Raw genomic sequence first — 22,632 nt, 5'->3', positions numbered from 1 at the left:
TAACAGCCTATGGATTAGCCGCTGAACATTTTCACATTGGCGGGGAAACAGACAAAAGCAATGTCCTTAAGAAGCTCCAACGTAGACCCTGCCTTTTCACTGAAACAGCGTGACGAATCAAAGGGTCTGTCTCTATGGTGGAGGCCTGTACATCACCAGAAAATGCTGTGCAACACAGTACATTTGTAGATGACGCATAGCACTAGGCTATTTGTAGTATCCAGATGTGCATGAATAACATTTAGCCTCATCCTGTCCATCATAAATTGCCTGGGCCGAAGAGGTCTGAAGGTTTTCTGGGACTGCCGGCAAGATCTCCCTTACATGTCCCACAGAAAATGTATATAGCAACCCCATAAACAAACAGGTTTTACTGATCACTAGGCTAGATTGGTGGAGGAAAACATACACTTGCCAAAAGCAACAACTCTCTTGGATTATGCATCTGCAGGAGTTGTTGGGAATTAATGGAGATTAACTTTACTGGTTGAGGCCTGTACAATAAGGCTCTCTGGGGTATGTTTAGTAGAAACATCTGGGTCATCAGGAGCTGGTTTGAGACACCTGGTTACTTACCTATTCACAGATGGCAAGGAACAGGGTTTTGATCAAGTGGCCATCAAAGCATCAGTGAGAGCCTCGTCAAAAGAGAGCAAGAACTCAGAAGTAGCTCGACCAGACTGTGAAATGTCTGTCAGGATGTTAGTTTTGGTCTCAACTGAAGGCAGTTATAAGGAAAATGTCACTTACCCAATGTACATCTGTTTGTGGCATTAGTCGCTGCAGATTCACATGCTGTGCATAGTCCGCCATCTGGTGTTGGGTCGGAGTGTTACAAGTTGTTTTTCTTCGAAGAAGTCTTTGAGTCACGAGACCGAGGGACTCCTCCTACTTTGGTTCCATTGCGCATGGGCGTCGACTCCATCTTAGATTGTTTTCCCCGCAGAGGGTGAGGTAGGAGTTGTGTATGTTAGTAATAGTGCCCATGCAATGGAATGACTAAGTATGTACAAAATGAAGGTTAAAGTAATATATTTACAAATGTACAAATGTTGAAGATTACTTCCAAACGGCTACAGGCTCCCGGGGAGGCGGGTGGGCGCATGTGAATCTGCAGCGACTAATGCCACGAACAGATGAACACTGGGTAAGTGACATTTTCCGTTCGGTGGCATGTGTAGCTGCAGATACACATGCTGTGCATAGACTAGTAAGCAGTTATCTCCCCAAAAGCGGTGGTTCAGCCTGTAGGAGTGGAAGTAGTTTGAAATAAAGTTCTTAGTACAGCTTGACCTACTGTGGCTTGTTGTGCAGATAACACGTCTACACAGTAGTGCTTAGTAAATGTGTGAGGCGTAGACCATGTTGCTGCCTTACATTTTTCGTTCATTGGAATATTTCCTAGAAAGGCCATGGTAGCACCTTTCTTTCTGGTTGAGTGTGCCTTTGGTGTAATAGGCAGCTGTCTCTTTGCTTTAAGATAGCAGGTTTGGATGCACCTAACTATCCATCTAGCTATACCTTGTTTTGATATTGGATTTCCTGTATGAGGTTTTTGAAATGCAATAAATAGCTGTTTTGTTTTCCTAATTAGTTTTGTTCTGTCAATGTAGTACATCAGTGATCTTTTGATGTCTAATGTATGTAGTGCTCTTTCAGCTATTGAGTCTGGCTGTGGAAAGAACACTGGCAATTCTACTGTTTGATTTAAGTGGAATGGTGAGATGACCTTTGGTAAGAATTTTGGGTTGGTTCTTAGAACTACCTTATTTTTGTGTATTTGAATAAATGGTTCTTGTATAGTAAATGCCTGAATTTCACTTACTCTTCTTAGAGATGTAATGGCAATGAGAAATGCAACTTTCCACGTTAAGTATTGCATTTCACAAGAATGCATGGGTTCGAAAGGTGGACCCATGAGCCTTGTCAAGACAATGTTGAGGTTCCATGAAGGAACAGGTGGTGTCCTTGGTGGTATTATTCTCTTTAGGCCCTCCATAAACGCTTTAATGACCGGTATTCTAAATAGGGAAGTTGAATGAGTAATCTGCAGGTAAGCAGATATTGCTGCGAGATGTATTTTTATGGAATTAAAAGCTAGATTTGATTTTTGTAGATGTAGTAAATATCCTACTACATCTTTTGGAGATGCATGCAATGGTTGGACTTGATTATTATGGCAGTAACAAACAAATCTTTTCCATTTACTTGCATAGCAGTGTCTAGTGGATGGCCTTCTAGCTTGTTTTAAGACCTCCATACATTCTTGTGTGAGGTTCAAGTGTCCAAATTCTAGGATTTCAGGAGCCAAATTGCTAGATTCAGAGATGCTGGGTTTGGATGCCTGATCTGTTGTTTGTGTTGTGTTAACAGATCTGGCCTGTTGGGTAGTTTGACATGAGGTACTACTGACAGGTCTAGTAGTGTGGTATACCAAGGTTGTCTTGCCCATGTTGGTGCTATTAGTATGAGTTTGAGTTTGTTTTGACTCAATCTGTTTACTAGATATGGAAGGAGAGGGAGAGGGAGAGGGGAAAAAGCGTACGCAAATATCCCTGACCAATTCATCCATAGAGCATTGCCTTGAGATTGCCGGTGTGGGTACCTGGATGCGAAGTTTTGGCATTTTGCGTTTTCTTCTGTTGCAAATAGATCTATTTGAGGTGTTCCCCAAATTTGGAAGTAAGTGTTCAGGATTTGGGGGTGAATTTCCCATTCGTGGACCTGTTGGTGATCCCGAGAGAGATTGTCTGCTAGCTGGTTCTGGATCCCTGGAATAAACTGTGCTATTAGGCGAATGTGGTTGTGAATTGCCCAATGCCATATTTTTTGTGTGAGGAGACACAACTGTGTCGAGTGTGTTCCCCCGTTTGTTTAAATAATACATTGTCGTCATGTTGTCTGTTTTGACAAGAATGTATTTGTGGGTTATCATTGGTTGGAATGCTTTCAACGCTAGAAATACTGCTAACAATTCTAGGTGATTTATATGAAACTTTCTTTGATGTACGTCCCATTGTCCTTGGATGCTGTGTTGATTGAGGTGTGCTCCCCACCCTGTCATGGAAGCATCTGTTGTTATCACGCATTGTGGCACTGGGTCTTGGAAAGGCCGCCCTTTGTTTAAATTTGTACTGTTCCACCATAGAAGCGAGATGTATGTTTGGCGGTCTATCAACACCAGATCTAGAAGGTGACCCTGTGCATGTGACCATTGTGATGCTAGGCACTGTTGTAAGGGCCGCATGTGCAATCTTGCGTTTGGGACAATGGCTATGCATGAGGACATCATGCTTAGGAGTTTTAAGACCATCTTTGCGTGTATCTTTTGTGTTGGATACATAGCTTGTATCACCTTGTGAAAATTTTGAACCCTTTGTGGACTTGGAGTGGCTATCCCTTTTGTTGTGTTGATTGTCGCTCCTAAGTATTGCTGTGTTTGACCAGGCAAAAGGTGTGACTTTGCATAGTTGATGGAGAAACCCAGTTTGAAAAGGGTTTGTATAACATAATCTGTGTGGTGTAAACACTTTGTTAGCGAGTTGGTTTTGATTAACCAATCGTCAAGGTACGGGAACACGTGTATTTGCTGCCTCCTGATATGTGCAGCTACTACTGCTAGACATTTTGTAAAGACTCTTGGTGCTGTCGTTATTCCGAACGGCAACACTTTGAATTGGTAATGTATTCCTTCGAATACGAACCTTAGGTATTTCCTGTGCGAGGGATGTATCGGTATATGGAAATACGCGTCTTTTAGATCTAACGTTGTCATGCAGTCTTGCTGTTTCAGTAGTGGTATTACGTCTTGTAACGTGACCATGTGAAAGTGGTCTGATTTGATGTAGGTGTTTAGTGTTCTGAGATCCAATATTGGTCTCAGACTTTTGTCCTTTTTCGGTATTAGAAAGTACAGTGAGTAAACTCCTGTGTTCTTTTGTGTTTTTGGTACTAATTCTATTGCGTCTTTTTGCAGTAATGCTTGAACTTCTAGTCCTAGAAGGTCTATATGCTGTTTGGACATCTTGTGTTTTTTCGGGACGACGTTTGGCGGGAGTTGGAGAAATTCTATGCAATAACCATGTTGGATAATTGCTAAGACCCAAGTGTCTGTTGTTATCTCCTCCCAAGATTTGTAGAACTGGCTTAGTCTTCCCCCCACTGGTGTTGTGTGAAGGGGTTGAGTGACTTGTGAGTCACTGCTTGTTTTGAGGGGTTTTGGGCCCTTGAAATTTTCCCCGGTTTCTTGGGAATTGGCCCCCTCTGTATTGGCCCCGAAAACCTCCCCTTTGATACTGTCCCTGGTAGGTAGACGGTGTTGTTTGTGAGGTGCTGGCATGTGTGGCTTGACCTCGAAACCCTCCTCTGAAAGTAGTTTTGCGAAATGTGCCAAATGTGCCTCTGCCCTGCGGGGAATAGAGTGCGCCCATGGCTTTAGCTGTGTCAGTGTCTTTCTTTAATTTTTCAATTGCAGTGTCCACTTTTGGTCCAAACAATTGTTGTTCATTGAACGGCATATTGAGCACTGCCTGTTGTATCTCAGGTTTGAAGCCGGATGTGCGCAGCCATGCGTGCCTCCTTATCGTTACAGCAGTATTTATAGTTCTTGCAGCTGTATCTGCTGCATCCATAGAAGAACGGATTTGGTTGTTGGATATGTTTTGTCCCTCTTCAACCACTTGTTTTGCCCGTTTTTGGAATTCTTTGGGGAGGTGCTCGATGAGATGCTGCATCTCGTCCCAATGGGCTCTGTCATATCGCGCTAGGAGTGCCTGCGAGTTGGCGATGCGCCACTGATTTGCAGCTTGTACTGCAACCCTTTTCCCGGCTGCATCAAACTTTCGGCTCTCCTTGTCTGGAGGTGGTGCGTCGCCTGATGTGTGCGAGTTGGCTCTTTTACGAGCTGCTCCTACGACAACTGAATCTGGTGTCAGTTGTGATGTAATAAAAGCAGGGTCTGTGGGTGGTGCCTTGTATTTCTTCTCCACCCTTGGGGTTATTGCTCTGCTTTTAACTGGCTCCTTAAAGATTTGTTTAGCGTGCCTTAGCATTCCAGGGAGCATAGGAAGGCTTTGATAATTGCTATGGGTGGAGGACAGGGTGTTAAAAAGGAAGTCATCCTCGATAGGCTCTGAATGTAGCGATACGTTATGAAACTCTGCTGCCCTAGCTACCACCTGAGCATACGCTGTACTGTCCTCAGGTGGTGAGGGCTTAGTGGGGTACGACTCAGGGCTATTGTCCGATACTGGGGCGTCATAGAGATCCCATGCGTCCTGGTCATCTTGGCTCATGGTGGTATGAGCTGGTGATTGTGACGGAGTCTGTGCCGGTGATATAGGAGTTGCCGGTGGTGGAGAGGGTGGTGGAGTTACCTTCTTCACCACTTTTGCTTGTGGTGTTTTTTCTTGTTGTTGGAAATCTAGTTTCCTTTTTCTTCTGATTGGGGGAAGGGTGCTGATCTTCCCTGTACCACTTTGTATAAAGATCCGCTTTTGCGTGTGATCTACAGCTGTTGTTTGTAATTCCTCCTCAAACCTGTGTTTTTGAAGTTGGGAGGACAGTGATTGTTCCTCTGAGTAGGAACTGGCTTTCGGTTCGGTTGCTGGGCGTTTTGGCACCGAAACCGTGTCTTTTGTTGTTTTCGGCTCCAAAGAGATTTTCCTCTTTTTCGGTGTCGTACCTTCTTGGCGTCGACCATCTTCGGTGCCGCTATCCCTGTGCCGAGCAGCTTCGGTGCCGCTGTCTCGGTGTCTACCCTTTTCTGCGGCAGTATCTCGGTCCCGAGATTGCTGCGTGCCTGTGTCTCGACCTGAGTCGGACGATCTCGGCACAAGCTCGCCCTTTTTCGGTGCCGATGGGCGGTCACCTACTTTATGGGTTGAGCCATGGCCTGTCGGCAGTGGCGTCCAATGGGCTTTGTCTGTTTTTCTGTGTGATGCTTGTTTCGACGTCTTACTCACGGTTTCTTCGACGTCGAATTCTTCGGAATCGGATTCGTGGATGGAGAATGTTTCTTCTTCTCCCTCTTCCTCGAACCGTTGTTGTCCTGTCGGCGTGGACGCCATCTGCAACCTTCTGGCTCTTCGGTCTCGGAGCGTTTTTCTCGACCGAAACGCTCAACAGGCCTCACACGTTTCTTCTTTGTGCTCGGGTGACAGGCACAAGTTACAGACCAAATGTTGGTCTGTATAGGGATATTTACTGTGGCATTTAGGACAGAATCGGAACAGGGTCCGTTCCATCTGTCTCGATGTTGCACGCGGTCGGGCCGACCAGGCCCCGACGGGGGATCGAAATTACCCCGAAGGGCTACCAGAGCTTTTCAAGATTCGATGTCGATTCCAATCTAACCCGATACCGAACGAAACAATACCGACGAATTTTCCGTTGATTCGGACTAACTTTCCGACCCGAAACACGGAGCGAAAAGGAACACGTCCGAACCCGATGGCGGAAAAAAAACAATCTAACATGGAGTCGACGCCCATGCGCAATGGAACCAAAGTAGGAGGAGTCCCTCGGTCTCGTGACTCGAAAAGACTTCTTCGAAGAAAAACAACTTGTAACACTCCGACCCAACACCAGACGGCGGACTATGCACAGCATGTGTATCTGCAGCTACACATGCCACCGAACATTCAGTTTCTCAGTTGTCATCTGGACCACTGTTGGAAATTAGCCCCTTTTCCTGCTGTTAGCCCCCATAAAGAGTGAAACCCTACCTCAGGCGAGGTGTCAAGCCCATTGACACCTTACAAACCCATGTAGTAGGATCATCTGTGTAGCAAGGGGGGGGGTGACAGCCTTCCCTATCACTACCACGTTCCACATCCTGGGATGTCACTTGCTCTGGCATATGAACAAAGTCTAAGTCAAAAAGATTATTGACACTCTGCCAATGTGAAGGACATGGCATAGGCACCAGGTCAGAATAAGGGTGCATAACAACTGCTTGCACTTTTGTGATTTTGTAGCATCACAGCAAAGTATTAGTTCAGCGTCAGTACTGGACCATCTCAATGCTAGTGGCATTGGTACTGGTTTGGCTTCTGGTGCTAATTCTAGGACAGACATTACCCAAGGAAACCTTAAAGATAATCAAACAGTCTGTTAAATTAGCATTAGAGCTGAACTTGCATGTGTGCTGGTCTGAAACACCAGTGACACGATTAACTTGAAACTAACATTCTGTCATTATGCCAAGTAAATCACTGGCAAGCTGCTTGTTGACAAGCACCATTGGAGGGGAAGAGGCTAATATAACATCACACAAGTTAACAATAAGTGCTAATTGTTGTAAACAATATTTGCTGTAAACATTTCAAGGTTGTTATAATAAAAAATGGAAAGAAAATAAATATGAACTGATTGACAATACTTCTACAAACAGCAGTTCTGTGCTACCTGTCAGGTCTAGCATTACATATATTAGACTTTGTTTTCATATCAGAGAATTAGTTGTGAGGAATACAACACTGTGTATTATACTGAAATTTAAATGCAATAATCTGATCATACAAGTCTAAGACATCCCATAAGACATAACTGATATATGATTACCTTCTTTCTTTAATAAAGGAGTAATAATGGCCTGCATGTGCCTGGCCACTGTGCACAATTACTCCAACAAGCTCATAATTTTCTGTTGGTGCAACTTTTTTACGCGGGGATCCACCAGCATCTGTATTTTTTCCACTGTCAGTAGCTTCAGATGATGAATCTTGGCGGGCCATCCCTAATACTGTGTAAGGCTCCATATTTAGCATCCATGGGAACTATAACAAAGCAAAGACAATAATCGTATTAAGATTATTATTGTGGTGGTTTTATATCTTATTGTCATTAGCTATTCATTTTAACTAAATTAGGACATAGTACACCAGAATGAAATGCACATGGAAGGAGAAGTGAATCTCACATTTATGTTCACAGATTAAAATGCAAAATAAACCATAATTTGCAGCACACTTTCATGAGCTAAACACATTCTCATTTTCTTCCTCCAAATGGCAAATTCTGTCCCAGACTATAATATGAACCTGGAGGTTTTATCTTCCAAACACACAACGTATAATATTAGGAATGTATGACATTATAACTCATGCCTAACCCCCACTCAGCTTCCCTTTTCAATTATCCCTAACCTTCCTTTATCTCTATGAAGGAAAGTACATTTTTTGACATGGATTACCCCCCCCCCCCCCAAAAAAAAAACACTCTTTTTGCCTGGTTTCTTGTGCAATTGTGACTGAATGTACTCTGGGTACCTGCTAAACAGGTCCCCAGTGCCAGATCTTTCTCCCTAAACTGCATAGTTGTTTTTCCAGTTGGCAAACCCTTTAGTTGTTTTTCCAGTTGGCAAACCCTTTAGTTGCCACTGCAAGTCCCTAGTGAATGGTACCCTTGGTACCTAGGTGTAGAAAAGTACCATCTTGCCTGGCATGTTACCCCCATATTTCACTGTATATATGTTTGTTTTAGTGTATGTGTCACTGGGACCCTGCCAGCCAGGGCCCCAGTGCTCATAAGTGTGCCCTGTATGTGTTCCCTGTGTGATGACTAACTGTCTCACTGAGGCTCTGCTAACCAGAACCCCAGTGGTTATGTTCTCTCTGCTTTTTACATTGTCACTAACAGGCTAGTGACCAATTTTACCAATTCACATTGGCATACTGGAACACCCTTATAATTCCCTAGTATATGGTACTGAGGTACCCAGGGTATTGGGGTTCCAGGAGATCCCTATGGGCTGCAGCATTTCTTTTGCCACCCATAGGGAGCTCTGACAATTCTTACACAGGCCTGCCACTGCAGCCTGAGCTAAATAACGTCTACGTTATTTCACAGCCATTTACCACTGCACTTAAGTAACTTATAAGACACCTATATGTCTAACCTTTACCTGGTAAAGGTTGGGTGCTAAGTTACTTAGTGTGTGGGCACCCTGGCACTAGCCAAGGTGCCCCCACATTGTTCAGGGCAAATTCCCCGGACTTTGTGAGTGCGGGACAACATTACACGCGTGCACTATACATAGGTCACTACCTATGTATAGCGTCACAATGGTAACTCCGAACATGGCCATGTAACATGTCTAAGATCATGGAATTGTCACCCCAATGCCACATTACACGCGTGCACTATACATAGGTCACTACCTATGTATAGCGTCACAATGGTAACTCCGAACATGGCCATGTAACATGTCTAAGATCATGGAATTGTCACCCCAATGCCATTCTGGCATTGGGGAGACAATTCCATGATCCCCCGAGTCTCTAGCACAGACCCGGGTACTGCCAAACTACCTTTCCCGGGGTTTCACTGCAGCTGCTGCTGCTGCCAACCCCTCAGACAGGTTTCTGCCCTCCTGGGGTCCAGCCAGGCTTGGCCCAGGAAGGCAGAACAAAGGACTTCCTCAGAGAGAGGGTGTTACACCCTCTCCCTTTGGAAAAAGGTGTCAGGGCTGGGGAGGAGTAGCCTCCCCCAGCCTCTGGAAATGCTTTGATGGGCACAGATGGTGCCCATCTCTGCATAAGCCAGTCTACACCGGTTCAGGGACCCTCCAGCCCTGCTCTGGCGCGAAACTGGACAAAGGAAAGGGGAGTGACCACTCCCCTGACCTGCACCTCCCAGGGGAGGTGGCCAGAGCTCCTCCAGTGTGCTCCAGACCTCTGCCATCTTGGAAACAGAGGTGCTGCTGGCACACTGGACTGCTCTGAGTGGCCAGTGCCAGCAGGTGACGTCAGAGACTCCTCCTGATAGGCTCTTCCCTGTGTTGCTAGCCTATCCTCCTTCCTAGGTAGCCAAACCTCCTTTTCTGGCTATTCAGGGTCTCTGCTTTGGGGAATTCTTTAGATAACGAATGCAAGAGCTCATCAGAGTTCCTCTGCATCTCTCTCTTCACCTTCTGCCAAAGGATCGACCGCTGACTGCTCAGGAGGCCTGCAAAACCGCAACAAAGTAGCAAAGACGACTACTGCAACCTTGTATCGCTGATCCTGCCGCCTTCTCGACTGTTGTCCTGGTGGTGCATACTCTGGGGGTAGCCTGCCTCCTCTCTGCACTAGGAGCTCTGAAGAAATCTCCAGTGGGTCGACGGAATCTTCCCCCTGCAACCGCAGGCAACAAAAGACTGCATCACCAGTCCTCTGGGTCCCCTCTCAGCACGACGAGCGTGGTCCCTGGAACTCAGCAACTCTGTCCAAGTGACTCCCACAGTCCAGTGACTCTTCAGTCCAAGTTTGGTGGAGGTAAGTCCTTGCCTCCCCACGCTAGACTGCATTGCTGGGTACAGCGTGGTTTGCAGCTGCTCTGGCTCCTGTGCACTCTTCCAGGATTTCCTTTGTGCACAGCCAAGCCTGGGTCCCGACACTCTAACCTGCAGTGCACAACCTCCTGAGTTGTCCTCCGGCGACGTGGGACTCCCTTTTGTGTCTTCGGGTGAGCTCCGGTTCACTCCTCTTCTAAGTGCCTGTTCCGGTACTTCTGCGGGTGCTGCCTGCTTCTGTGAGGGCTCTCTGACTTGCTGGGCGCCCCCTCTGTCTCCTCATCCAAGTGGCGACATCCTGGTCCCTCCTGGGCCACAGCAGCATCCAAAAACCCTAACCGCGACCCTTGCAGCTAGCAAGGCTTTTTTGCTGTCTTTCTCCGTGGGAACACCTCTGCAAGTTTCTTCACGACGTGGGACATCCATCCTCCAAAGGGGAAGTTTCTAGCCCTCTTCGTTCTTGCAGAATCCACAGCTTCTACCATCCGGTGGCAGCTTCTTTGCACCCTCAGCTGGCATTTCCTGGGCATCTGCCCACTCTCGACTTAGTTGCGACTCTTGGACTTGGTCCCCTTGTTCCACAGGTACTCTCGTCCGGAAATCCACTTTGGATGCATTGCTGGTGTTGGTCTTCCTTGCAGAATTCCCTTATCACGACTTCTGTGCTCTCTGGGGAATATAGGTGCACTTTACACCTACTTTTCAGGGTCTTGGAGTGGGCTATTTTTCTAACCCTCACTGTTTTCTTACAGTCCCAGCGACCCTCTACAAGCTCACATAGGTTTGGGGTCCATTCGTGGTTCGCATTCCACTTTTGGAGTATATGGTTTGTGTTGCCCCTATACCTATGTGCTCCTATTGCAATCTACTGTAACTTTACATTGCTTGCATTACTTCCTTTTGCTATTACTGCATATTTATGGTATTGTGTACATATATCTTGTGTATATTTGGCATCCTCATACTGAGGGTACTCACTGTGATACTTTTTGGCATATTGTCATAAAAATAAAGTACCTTTATTTTTAGTATATCTGTGTATTGTGTTTTCTTATGATGTTGTGCATATGACACCAGTGGTATAGTGGGAGCTTTGCATGTCTCCTAGTTCAGCCTAAGCTGCTCTGCTATAGCTACCTTCTATCAGCCTAAGCTGCTAGAAACACCTCTTCTACACTAATAAGGGATAACTGGACCTGGTACAGAGTGTAAGTACCCCTTGGTACCCACTACAAGCCAGGCCAGCCTCCTACACTAGGGCATGAGGCATTAGAGAAGGCCCCTGAGGGCAGCAGCACAGATTGTGCCACCCTCAAGGTCCCTCTCACCAACTGCATACAGTGCTACCATTGCAGACTGCATGTTGTGATGCAGAGATAAAATTAAAACATGACACAGCCCACAACCTGTGTGTCATGTCCCCTAACACTACATGCAAAATATGTAAGCCACACCTCTGGCAGGCCAGCTCTAAGGTAGGGTGCATTATATTACATGTGTGGACACAGCTGCATGAGCAGCTATGTCCCTGTTATGCCTTTGTTGATTCTCAGACATAGCAAGTGACCAGTGAAGCCATTTTAAGTACATGTTGGACACTGGTCATTACGAGTTCCCCAGCTACAGGATGGCTTCACTGAAGATATGGATGTTTGGTATCAAACATCTCTTATTAATAAACTCTCACTGAATCCAGTGATGCATTTATTAATATGTGCACACAATTGGCACTTTAGAGGTGTCCCTTGAAAACCTACCAAAACCTAGCGTGATCATTGACTGGTGCAAACCAGTGCATCCACCTTAGACAGTGTTCTGGCCCCTGAGGCGAGAGCCAGCGCTCGCGAGGTTCAGAACAAAGGCCTTCGATGAAGACCAAGATCTCCAGAGAACAGCTGACCTGTTCAAGAAACAACCAACTTAAAAAGAAAAAGAACTCAGCCCTGAGGAACCGTGAAACCTCCTCCGCACCCACCTTTGCACCTGACACCCACGGGTCCTGTGAAGGTTCCCCAGTGATTCTGAGTCCAAGTCCACTGTGGGCTGACCCCTGCCGGACTCTGTCTCAAAGCCTGCAGCCTCAACCCAAAGACTCCCTGTGACCTCAACTTGCCCGGTAAGCTGTCTCCCCTATTGACTTACACTGGGCGCCCAACGCTATGCTGGCACTCTGCACCCGGCCACGCTGCCTTGTGCCCCCCCCCCCCCCCTTGTACTTACCTCAACTCCAGAAGATTTACCTTGGACCACGCTTTACTCACCTGTGAGCAGCACATATTCGGTTACCACCTTTCTCCATTGCTTAACACCAGGCGCCCAATGCTGTGTTGGCCCTGTGCAACCAGCTGCTGCTGAGGCTGTAACTTTGGTGCTGCCATGTGCCCCCCACCCGGTGCTTACATCAACCCCAGGAGACCAACTTCTGACACCACCTTATTCACCTGTGAGCAGCGCATCGTCATTCAACCCCCCCTCTCCTTTGGTTAACATTAGGCACCTGCATCCGAATTTGACAACTGCACCCAGCCGCCCATGTGCCTCTGCGGGTGCACTATTGGTACTGATTTGAACCTTGTCTGGTGTTGACCACACACCCCAAAGACTTGATTTGTAAGTCAAGTACTTACCTGCAAAACTGCATTCTTGTTTTCCTCCCACAGGTTAACATTGAAGACTCTGAAAATTGCACAAAGTGTCAATTTTTGAAACTGAAAAGTATTTTTAATTTAGAAACTGCTTACCTTATAATGAAGTTCTTTGGTTCAAAGCATATATAAAAGCAAATGCTATTTTTCTAATTTGGTCTCAGATTTGAGTGTGTCTCTCATTTATTGCCTCTGTGAGTGCAAATGCTTAACACGGCTCCTTGATAAGCCTAACTGCTCGCCCACACTATCAACATAGACCATTAGACCTATCTATTTCCGCCTCTGCAAACCTTTGGGGATTCTGCATGGTGTACTTCATTTTAGTGCACCATCCAGAGTCGCCATCCTACAGTGACCATCCCCTTCACCTCTGAATCCAAAGAATAGTGGTTTGTAAAGGTGTGGAGAAAAGCTCATATCGTTGCCTTACATATGTCTATCACTGATAGAGTCCAAGCCATGGCTGCAAAGGAAGACTTTGCCCTGGTGGAATGGGCCTGGATTCCCTCTGGTAAATGTTTATCAGTGCACAGCAGATCTTTATGCACAGTGAAAGTGTCCTCTTTGGAACAGTTATGCACTTCTTGTTTTTCCTGTACCGGACAAATAGTTGGCTGTCAGGCCTGATCTTCTTTCATGCAGGTGATACAGTAGCTTACCAAACCCCTGGAGTCTAGCCTAAGCAACTGTTATTCCTACTTGGTAGGCTAGAGTGTCTGACAAAAAGTGGGCAAGGTGCTGGACCGTCCAAAATGGAACAGTGACTTCACCTTAGGTAGAAAAGTATCCTGTGTACATAGTAAGAATGATCTGCAAACAAGCATGTGGAATGTAGATGTACACTCAAATCCTGCAGCTCTCTAACACAATGAGCTGAGGTTACTGAAACCGAATTAAATGGTTACATACCTTTGGTAACTATCTTTCTGATGTTTCAAGGTGTCCGACTGAATCCAGAATCTTTTCAATAGCTCAGTGCAACGATACAGAGTGCTGGCTCCATCTTAGCACTAGAAACAATGTCTGCTCCAGAGGAAGCACCTCAAGCAGGATGGCTAGTAAATAAGCATATCTAGGCTGGAGGGTTCACAGCCTCTGCCACCCTTTGATATGCAACCCTGGCTTCCCCCAGATTTGGGAGATGCCATCCCTTGCCCTGAGGCACATTTGGCCCCATAACAGGAATGACCATGGTGAGAGCGAGGCTGACAAGGTGCAGTGGAAAACCTAGATTTGGAAACTTACTATGAAGATTATAACAGTAAACCATGGCTCAGTACGGGGAGGAGCAGTGAGGAGTCTGCTTTCTTATGCTAAGAATGATTCATTTGGATAAAGGGGGTTTCTGTGCTACCTTTTCCAGAACCCTACAAAAAGTTGGTAAAGCCTCTCCTCCTTTGTATAAGGTTGTGGCAGAGTGAAAAAAGCCAGTAATGTAATGGTCAGCCTCATTCGGAAATTTGGCAGAAATTATGACCGAACCGAAGCACCAGCAAGTCTGGATATAGGCTGATACATTGATGTACTGACAGCGTACTTGCAGTTCACTGATACAGTACGGATAACTAATCTAAACAAGACAGTCTTAAAGGTAAGCAGCCTCAAAGAACAGCAGACCATAGGCTCAAAAAGCATGCACATAAATAAGGAATAAACACTGAAATCACCTTTGTTAACTGGTGGAAGAGGGCTGAGGGGAGGCTGAAGGGCAGGTCAGATAAATGAAAGTGTTACTTCTCCTGAAAAGAAGCTGAGAAAGCACCTGTGGGACTATAGGGCAAGTATATGAAAGTACAATTCCTGCAAGGACACAATCCAGCCATAGAATTTAAGACATGGGCAGGAGTCAGCATCTGGGAATTGTCTTTCCTATTGCGCCTAGCAACCAGATTGCAAAATTTCAGTAAGAATAGTTGGCAACTGCAGATTAAACACCTCTGCTGCCTGGAACGTGACTAAATGGGGCACTTCCTCAGTGTGGGGCCCAAATCCTTCCACAGTGAAATATCAAAACACTAGCATTCTGGAATTCTAAATACAGGGAGTGCAGAATTATTAGGCAAGTTGTATTTTTGAGGATTAATTTTATTATTGAACAACAACCATGTTCTCAATGAACCCAAAAAACTCATTAATATCAAAGCTGAATATTTTTGGAAGCAGTTTTTAGTTTGTTTTTAGTTTTAGCTATGTTAGGGGGATATCTGTGTGTGCAGGTGACTATTACTGTGCATAATTATTAGGCAACTTAACAAAAAAAATATATATACCCATTTCAATTATTTATTATTACCAGTGAAACCAATATAACATCTCAACATTCACAAATATACATTTCTGACATTCAAAAACAAAACAAAAACAAATCAGTGACCAATATAGCCACCTTTCTTTGCAAGGACACTCAAAAGCCTGCCATCCATGGATGCTGTCAGTTTTTTGATCTGTTCACCATCAACATTGCGTTCAGCAGCAACCACAGCCTCCCAGACACTGTTCAGAGAGGTGTACTGTTTTCCCTCCTTGTAAATCTCACATTTGATGATGGACCACAGGTTCTCAATGGGGTTCAGATCAGGTGAACAAGGAGGCCATGTCATTAGATTTCCTTCTTTTATACCCTTTCTTGCCAGCCACGCTGTGGAGTACTTGGACGCGTGTGATGGAGCATTGTCCTGCATGAAAATCATGTTTTTCTTGAAGGATGCAGACTTCTTCCTGTACCACTGCTTGAAGAAGGTGTCTTCCAGGAACTGGCAGTAGGACTGGGAGTTGAGCTTGACTCCATCCTCAACCCGAAAAGGCCCCACAAGCTCATCTTTGATGATACCAGCCCAAACCAGTACTCCACCTCCACCTTGCTGGCGTCTGAGTCGGACTGGAGCTCTCTGCCCTTTACCAATCCAGCCACGGGCCCATCCATCTGGCCCATCAAGACTCACTCTCATTTCATCAGTCCATAAAACCTTAGAAAAATCAGTCTTGAGATATTTCTTGGCCCAGTCTTGACGTTTCAGCTTGTGTGTCTTGTTCAGTGGTGGTCGTCTTTCAGCCTTTCTTACCTTGGCCATGTCTCTGAGTATTGCACACCTTGTGCTTTTGGGCACTCCAGTGATGTTGCAGCTCTGAAATATGGCCAAACTGGTGGCAAGTGGCATCGTGGCAGCTGCACGCTTGACTTTTCTCAGTTCATGGGCAGTTATTTTGCGCCTTGGTTTTTCCACACGCTTCTTGCGACCCTGTTGATTATTTTGAATGAAACGCTTGATTGTTCGATGATCACGCTTCAGAAGCTTTGCAATTTTAAGAGTGCTGCATCCCTCTGCAAGATATCTCACTATTTTTTACTTTTCTGAGCCTGTCAAGTCCTTCTTTTGACCCATTTTGCCAAAGGAAAGGAAGTTGCCTAATAATTATGCACACCTGATATAGGGTGTTGATGTCATTAGACCACACCCCTTCTCATTACAGAGATGCACATCACCTAATATGCTTAATTGGTAGTAGGCTTTCGAGCCTATACAGCTTGGAGTAAGACAACATGCATAAAGAGGATGATGTGGTCAAAATACTCATTTGCCTAATAATTCTGCACTCCCTGTACAGTCCATCATCAGTATAGTAGGGGGCAACTAACTATCATCTCCTTTTCATGTATAACATTTTATAAATCTTGTCAGGTGAGGTGTTGAAAATATTTGCACCAAGGCAGAGGCACAGTATCACTGCCTTTTTTGTAGGACTCTTGTTGCAAGAAAGTGATTGAGATCCACCCGAGCCAGGGCCATACTCAGCTGTATTCGGCGTGGAGTCTGGTAAGTGAGTGAAAGTGCTGCCAGGCACCAGTGAGAGCAAGCAGAGGGCTAACAGGGTAAGTTGCCACCTCAGAAGGACCCTCTGGCGGAAGTTCCAAAGGAGGCCCTGACAGACCCATGAGGCCCAAAGATGTTCCAGCCTGCAGTACTGCCTCATTGAAGGAGTATATCAGCTAGGAAGTCCAGAATTATTTTGTCAGGCCTTTCAAGTGAATGCCAACTGGCAGTCTGTCCATACAGTAGGAATGACAGGGAGAGGACATCTATTTGGATTTCTTATGTTGATCCTTGAACAGCGTCTTTGCCTTACCCAGGACAATAGAAGGACCCAGACCAACTTTTGGAGTGAGAAGCGGCCCACGACTTGGAGTATGGTTGGTCTTGATTTGTGTGTTTGGCAGTATATAATTTTACACCTTGTGCTCTCTATTGCCTTCAGATACATCTAGGAACATTTGTCACAGGACTTAGAATTATGCTTGGATCCAAAACACCAAGAACGGATATCATGCAGGCCTGTGACCAACATCTGCTTCCTACAAGTGCAGCACAGTCTGAAACCTGTAGTCTTCAGCGAAGACATTACTAACTCATTGTCACTGAGAAGGAAAATGCTACTTTACCTGCCAGCATCTGTTCATAGTGTGTAAAGTTTTAGAGTCACATGCTCTTCATACCCCTACCATCTTGTGATGGGCTCAGATGCTGCAAGTTATTTTTGTTCGAAGAGGTCTTTTCAAGTCACAAGATACTCTGTGACTCCTCCCTTAGTTGCCAATGTGCATGGGCACAGACTCCATTGTTAAACTGGTTTTCACAAAGCATTTGAGTGTCAGTATGGGGTTGTGGGTTCTGAGAATACGGAAACCATATGAATAGTGTGTGAAAGTGACAGAATGAACAAAGAAGAGATCTGCAGCAAGACTCCCAGAGAGGTGGGTGGAAATGTGTGATTCTACACTGATCTCATAGGGTAAGTAATGTTTTCCATTCACAGCATGTGTGCCTGTTGATACACATGTTCTGGATAGACTGTACAGCAGTTCTCCCCAAAGCAGTGGCTATGGAGTGGATGATGCAGATATCGGGAATACTTAAAACTGTTTGGCAAACTAGCATATACATGAAGACATTTTTTGTAAAGGTAGATGGAGTCAACCACGTTGCGGCTTAGCAGATGTCAGCTGTGGAAATATATATATTTTTTTTAAAAGCCATTGAAACTCTAGTCCTCGGAGTAAAGTGTGTTCATAAGATAACAGGGAGGATTATTTTGGCTTTCAGGAAGCAAGTATGAATGCATTTGACAATCCCTCCAGCTACTGTGTCTGCTTTGGACACTGAGTGTCCTTTATGAGGTTTATCAAATGCGATAAAAAGTTGTTGAGTTTTACAAAAGGATTTGGTTTTGTCAATCTAGTACACCAGAGTTCTTTTACATCTAATGTGCGAAATGGCCTTTTGTTTGGCTGAGGAGGGAAGGGAGGATACAGTTCCTCAGAACAACCCTATCTGCATGAACTTGAATTAAGGGTTCTTGTAAAATGAGAGTTTGGAGGCTCACTGATACGTATCAGTGATTTAATAGCCATTAGGAAGGCTACCGTCCAAGATAGGAATTGTAAAGAGCAAGAGAGCAGTGGCTCTCATGTGCGGCCCATGTGTCTTCTAAGAACAATGCTACGATTCCAGACAGGGCCAAGCAGAACTCTGGGGGGAATAACGATCTTAAGGCATTCTATGATCGCTTTAATGACTGGAATCCTGAAAAATGAAGAATGCTCCCTATTGAACATGTTAGTTACCTTCGGTAATACTTTACCTGGTAGAGACATATGCTAGTTGCAGATTCCTTACCTTTGAATTTCCTCTGGCATCAGCTTGATCTGGAGAATTTTCCCCTGTGCACCATTGGGTATCGTTGATCGTTCTGCGTCGGCATCATCTGTGCCTGATGGACGTCACAGGTCATATATAGGTGCCCCACATCGTGCTGACTTCAGTTTTTCATGACTTTCCATGCCAGAAGCACAGAGCAATTAAGAACACTGATTGCTGGTGTGTCAAAACTAAGGCCCTAAAAGGGGAGTCCCGTTCCTAGAAATCAGTTTGCAGAGCGAGGAGGATAGGAGGGTGAGAAAGGAATCTGCAATTAGAGTATGTCTCTGCCTGATAAGGCATTACACCACAGGTAAATAACTTGATCATCTGATAGTGACTTCTAGTTGTAGAATCCTTACCTTCGAGAGTGCCCATAGCAGAGCCTTGCTAGGCCAGAGAAAGTATTAACAACAGCACCACAGAGAGAGGGGCAGTAAGGGGATTAACAGACTTGTCTGTAAACCATGGCACTAATTTCTTCCACCACAGGCGTATACCATTTTGGTGGAGGAACACCTGGCTGCCATTATAACATTACAGACAACGGGCAGAAGGTCAAAAACTGACAACTGCAGCTGCACAATCTCCATGCAAGAAGGCGAACTGTGTACAGGTTCGGGTGCAGAACCCTCCCCTGCGCAGAAGATCTTCCTGGAGGGGCAGGCGAATCGGAGGATCGATGGACATGCTCAAAAGCTTGGGATACCAGACTCTCTTTGCCCAGTCCAGAATGACAAAGATTACTTGAGTCCGGTCATTCTTGATAACTCTGGGCAGAAGTAGTATAGGCAGAAAGGCGTACAGGAGGCCTGAGTTCCACTCAAGACAAAAAGCGTCTCTGAGCGATTACCACCTTGAAAACACCAATGTGCAAAACTGTAGACAGAGTAATATGCGGAGGTGAACACATCTAACCAATGCTCTCCCTGCTGCTGAACGAGACCTTGCGCCACTGCCTGATGGAGATACCATTCATGATCCGGTAGACATTTTCAGTTGAGTTAGTCTGCTTAGGCATTCAGAGAGCCCATCAGATGTTGAACTACCAGGCATATGTCCTGCTGTCCCATCCACATCAGGAGGTGCAGAGCCTCTTGACAAAGGGACCATAACCCTTCCCCGCCCTGCTTTTGCAGTACCACATTGCGGTGGGGTTGTCCGTAAACACCTGAACTGTACTCAATGCCAGTCGGATTGCACGGAGCTCCAACAGGTTGATGTGGAGTCCGTAATCCGCAAGACAACGGATGCCTCTGATCTCTACCTATGCCAGATGGCTGCCCCATCCCAGGAGTGACACCCCTGCCATGCTTGTTGCAGTACCACATGACAGTGGTGTTTTCCATGAACATCTGCACCATCTTCCCCTTGACAGAGGGAAGAAATGCCTTCAATGATAACCGTATTGTATGGAGGTCGAACAGGTTGATGTGGAGTCTGGAGTCAGACGGGGACCAGAGGCCTCAGATCTCCACCTCTCCCAGATGGCCGTCCCATCCCAGAAGTAACACATCTGCCACTACTGTCAGATCTGGTTGGAGAATAGAAAGGGATCTGCCTGTGACCCAATCACAGTTTGTTAACCACAACTGCAGATCTTGCGCAGTTCCCTCCGATATGTGGACATTGTCAGAGAGAGTCCCCTGATGCAGAACTTCAGGTTCCACAGCATAGCCTGCATATGCCATATGGCATGTGTCACAAGCAGGGTGTGGGAGGCCATGGGGCCCAACAGCCTCAGAGTCATTCTCACTGATATCCAGGCTAGAGGCTTAAACATTGGTATCATTGCCTGAATATACTGAACTCACTGCTCAGGAGAAGCACAAAACTGCACTGTGTCCAGAACAGCTCCAATGAAAGGGAGTGTCTGAGAGGGAGTAAGGTGTGACTTCGGCAGGTTTGTAGTGAATCCCAGCAAATGCAGGAGGCTCGCCAACCTGGAAGACGACAGCCTGGGGCAAGCCCGCTTTTAACAGGCAGTCGTCGAGATAGAGGAAGAGTTAAGCCCCTGATCTGCATAGATGAGCCGCGATCACTGCCATCACCTTGGTGAACACCCGAGGGGCGCTGGTAAAGCCGAAGGAGAGCAGGGTGAACTAAAAGTGTGTGTGGCCTACTGTGAACCTGAAGTAACATCTATAGACAGGCAGAACAGGAATATGAAAATAAGCATCCTGGCAATAGCACAGGAATCCTTGAAGCACTTGAGTGCCTAGTCTGCTTGGTCTCCAAAGACATCAAAGGCCATCTCCACCAACGTAGACTGGACATACCCCGAAAAGCCAGACTACCTCGACCAGGTGTGGCACCTCAGGGCCACTGTCGACAAAACCACTCTTGTCTAGTGAATCGGTCGTTTACAGTCCACAACAGATAGTGAACTTTGCTGTGTCTCTCCCATCTGCAACTGCCTGAGTGCAGCTCTGGCCTCTTCCGGGACCAGTGGCAGCACTTGCACAACCGTATCCAACAGCTTGTGGGAATAATGGCCCAAAAGGCGTACGGTGTTCATGGACCGCGAAACACAGATGTCAGGGCACTCATGAATCAAAGCTCCATCCTTCATGTATGTTTTGTGTCAGAGCTTGATGTTTTAGTTCAAAGTCATCAAATATAAATCGGACCGGGATTCGTGAGCAAAAATTCAGTTTAATCTTGAAATAAGAAGTCCGTCAGGGCAACATAAGCTGTCCTTGGAAACAATATGCATGATGCAACAACAGCCAACATGTGCTTCAACCTATGAGATAAATACTCTCAAAGACTTCATCAGGGCTGTAAGAAATGTAAACGATAACTGTAATTATAAAATGAACTCATCCCATTATACAATTCAACCCTTGTCCCCGTGACTTTTGTGATAAAACAGCTGCCACAAATTGTGATTTTGTTTGACATGTAGTTAACACATAGAAATAGACAGAAGGCCACCATTATACAAGCTTGTAGTCCATAACATACAACAAAATACCTCAAAGATATCATGTAATGAAGATTAACAAAAAAGGGTGACACCTTGGATTAAGAATAGGGAAATAAACGCAAGTAAACAAATTAAATGTGATCAAAAATAGTCATGACACCAGCGTGCATGTCCTCACACGAAACGAGAAACAATAAGAAAGTGCGTCCCAAGTAGTCAAAATTGAGAAGTGAAAAAACACAAAATGCTGCCAATATACCCAGAGTGCCAATCAATAATGCAGTTGCCATTCATGGACTGCGATGCTAGGCTGGAGGAAGAAAAAAATCTTCTTCCCAAGTGTATCCAATCTTTCGGATTCCCTACCAGGGGGTGCCAAAAGGAACGTGCCCTGGGAAGTGGAGGCTTGGCTGACCAAGCTCTTAGGTGAGGTGTTGTATCACAAAACTTTGGTCCCCGAAACGGAGTGATGGCAGCGTGCGATTGCACCACTCAGAGGAACAACTGTGCTGGGTTTGGACCAGGTTCCCAGAAGGACATCCATAAGGGCTTCATTAAAGGGGAAAATGGGTTCAAAGGAGGAAACCCCAGACTGTAACACCTCTGTCAGGAGGTAAGTCCTGACTGCCACGAAAGCAACTCAAGATCCAAGACCTCAGCTGCTCTTCTCACAGCCATTGAGTAGGGAGCCCCCTCCTATGTAGCCATGGTAGGAGGAGAAAGCATACCAGTATCAGAAGAAGCATCCAGTCTGCTGGACTCACCAAAGTCTGTACGCCAGTCCACAGGGTCTCGGAGCTGGTATTCTAAAGGGTCCAGCAACCCATCCTATTCTTCACCATTACCTAGCCCATAGGAAAGGGGCTCAAGATCCGACATAGAATGCAAGGCTCCTGGCGGTGTCAGAGTTGACGCTGTACAATGCCCATTCAAAAACTCAAAAAATATTTGACAAAAGTTCTCTTCCCCCTCCCCCCCCAAAAAAAAGTCAGCCAAAAAGTGAATGAGGGACAGCTCTCTTCGGATCAGCGCTAGCTGGTGAGGTAAAAGCGAGAAAGAAAAGAACTGAAATCAGCATGCCACCTATAT

At 45.8% G+C, this 22,632-nt stretch overlaps 1 protein-coding gene across 2 annotated transcripts in view; it reads right to left on the bottom strand.

Moving 5' to 3' along the window:
- Window positions 1-22,632, bottom strand: part of USP24 (ubiquitin specific peptidase 24) — a 1,409,949-nt gene that overhangs the window by 457,071 nt on the left and 930,246 nt on the right. For both annotated transcript variants that reach the window (XM_069232604.1, XM_069232603.1), the window contains exon 48: window positions 7,564-7,778. In XM_069232604.1, the coding sequence (XP_069088705.1) occupies window positions 7,564-7,778 (215 nt within the window). The remainder of the gene's footprint in view (window positions 1-7,563; window positions 7,779-22,632) is intronic.

The sequence above is a fragment of the Pleurodeles waltl genome, chromosome 4_2, assembly GCF_031143425.1.
Source record: "Pleurodeles waltl isolate 20211129_DDA chromosome 4_2, aPleWal1.hap1.20221129, whole genome shotgun sequence".
NCBI classification, from domain to species: Eukaryota; Metazoa; Chordata; class Amphibia; order Caudata; family Salamandridae; genus Pleurodeles; species Pleurodeles waltl.
The sequence above is the reverse complement of the archived record's forward strand: the minus strand, read 5'-3'. Positions and strand labels throughout refer to the sequence as shown.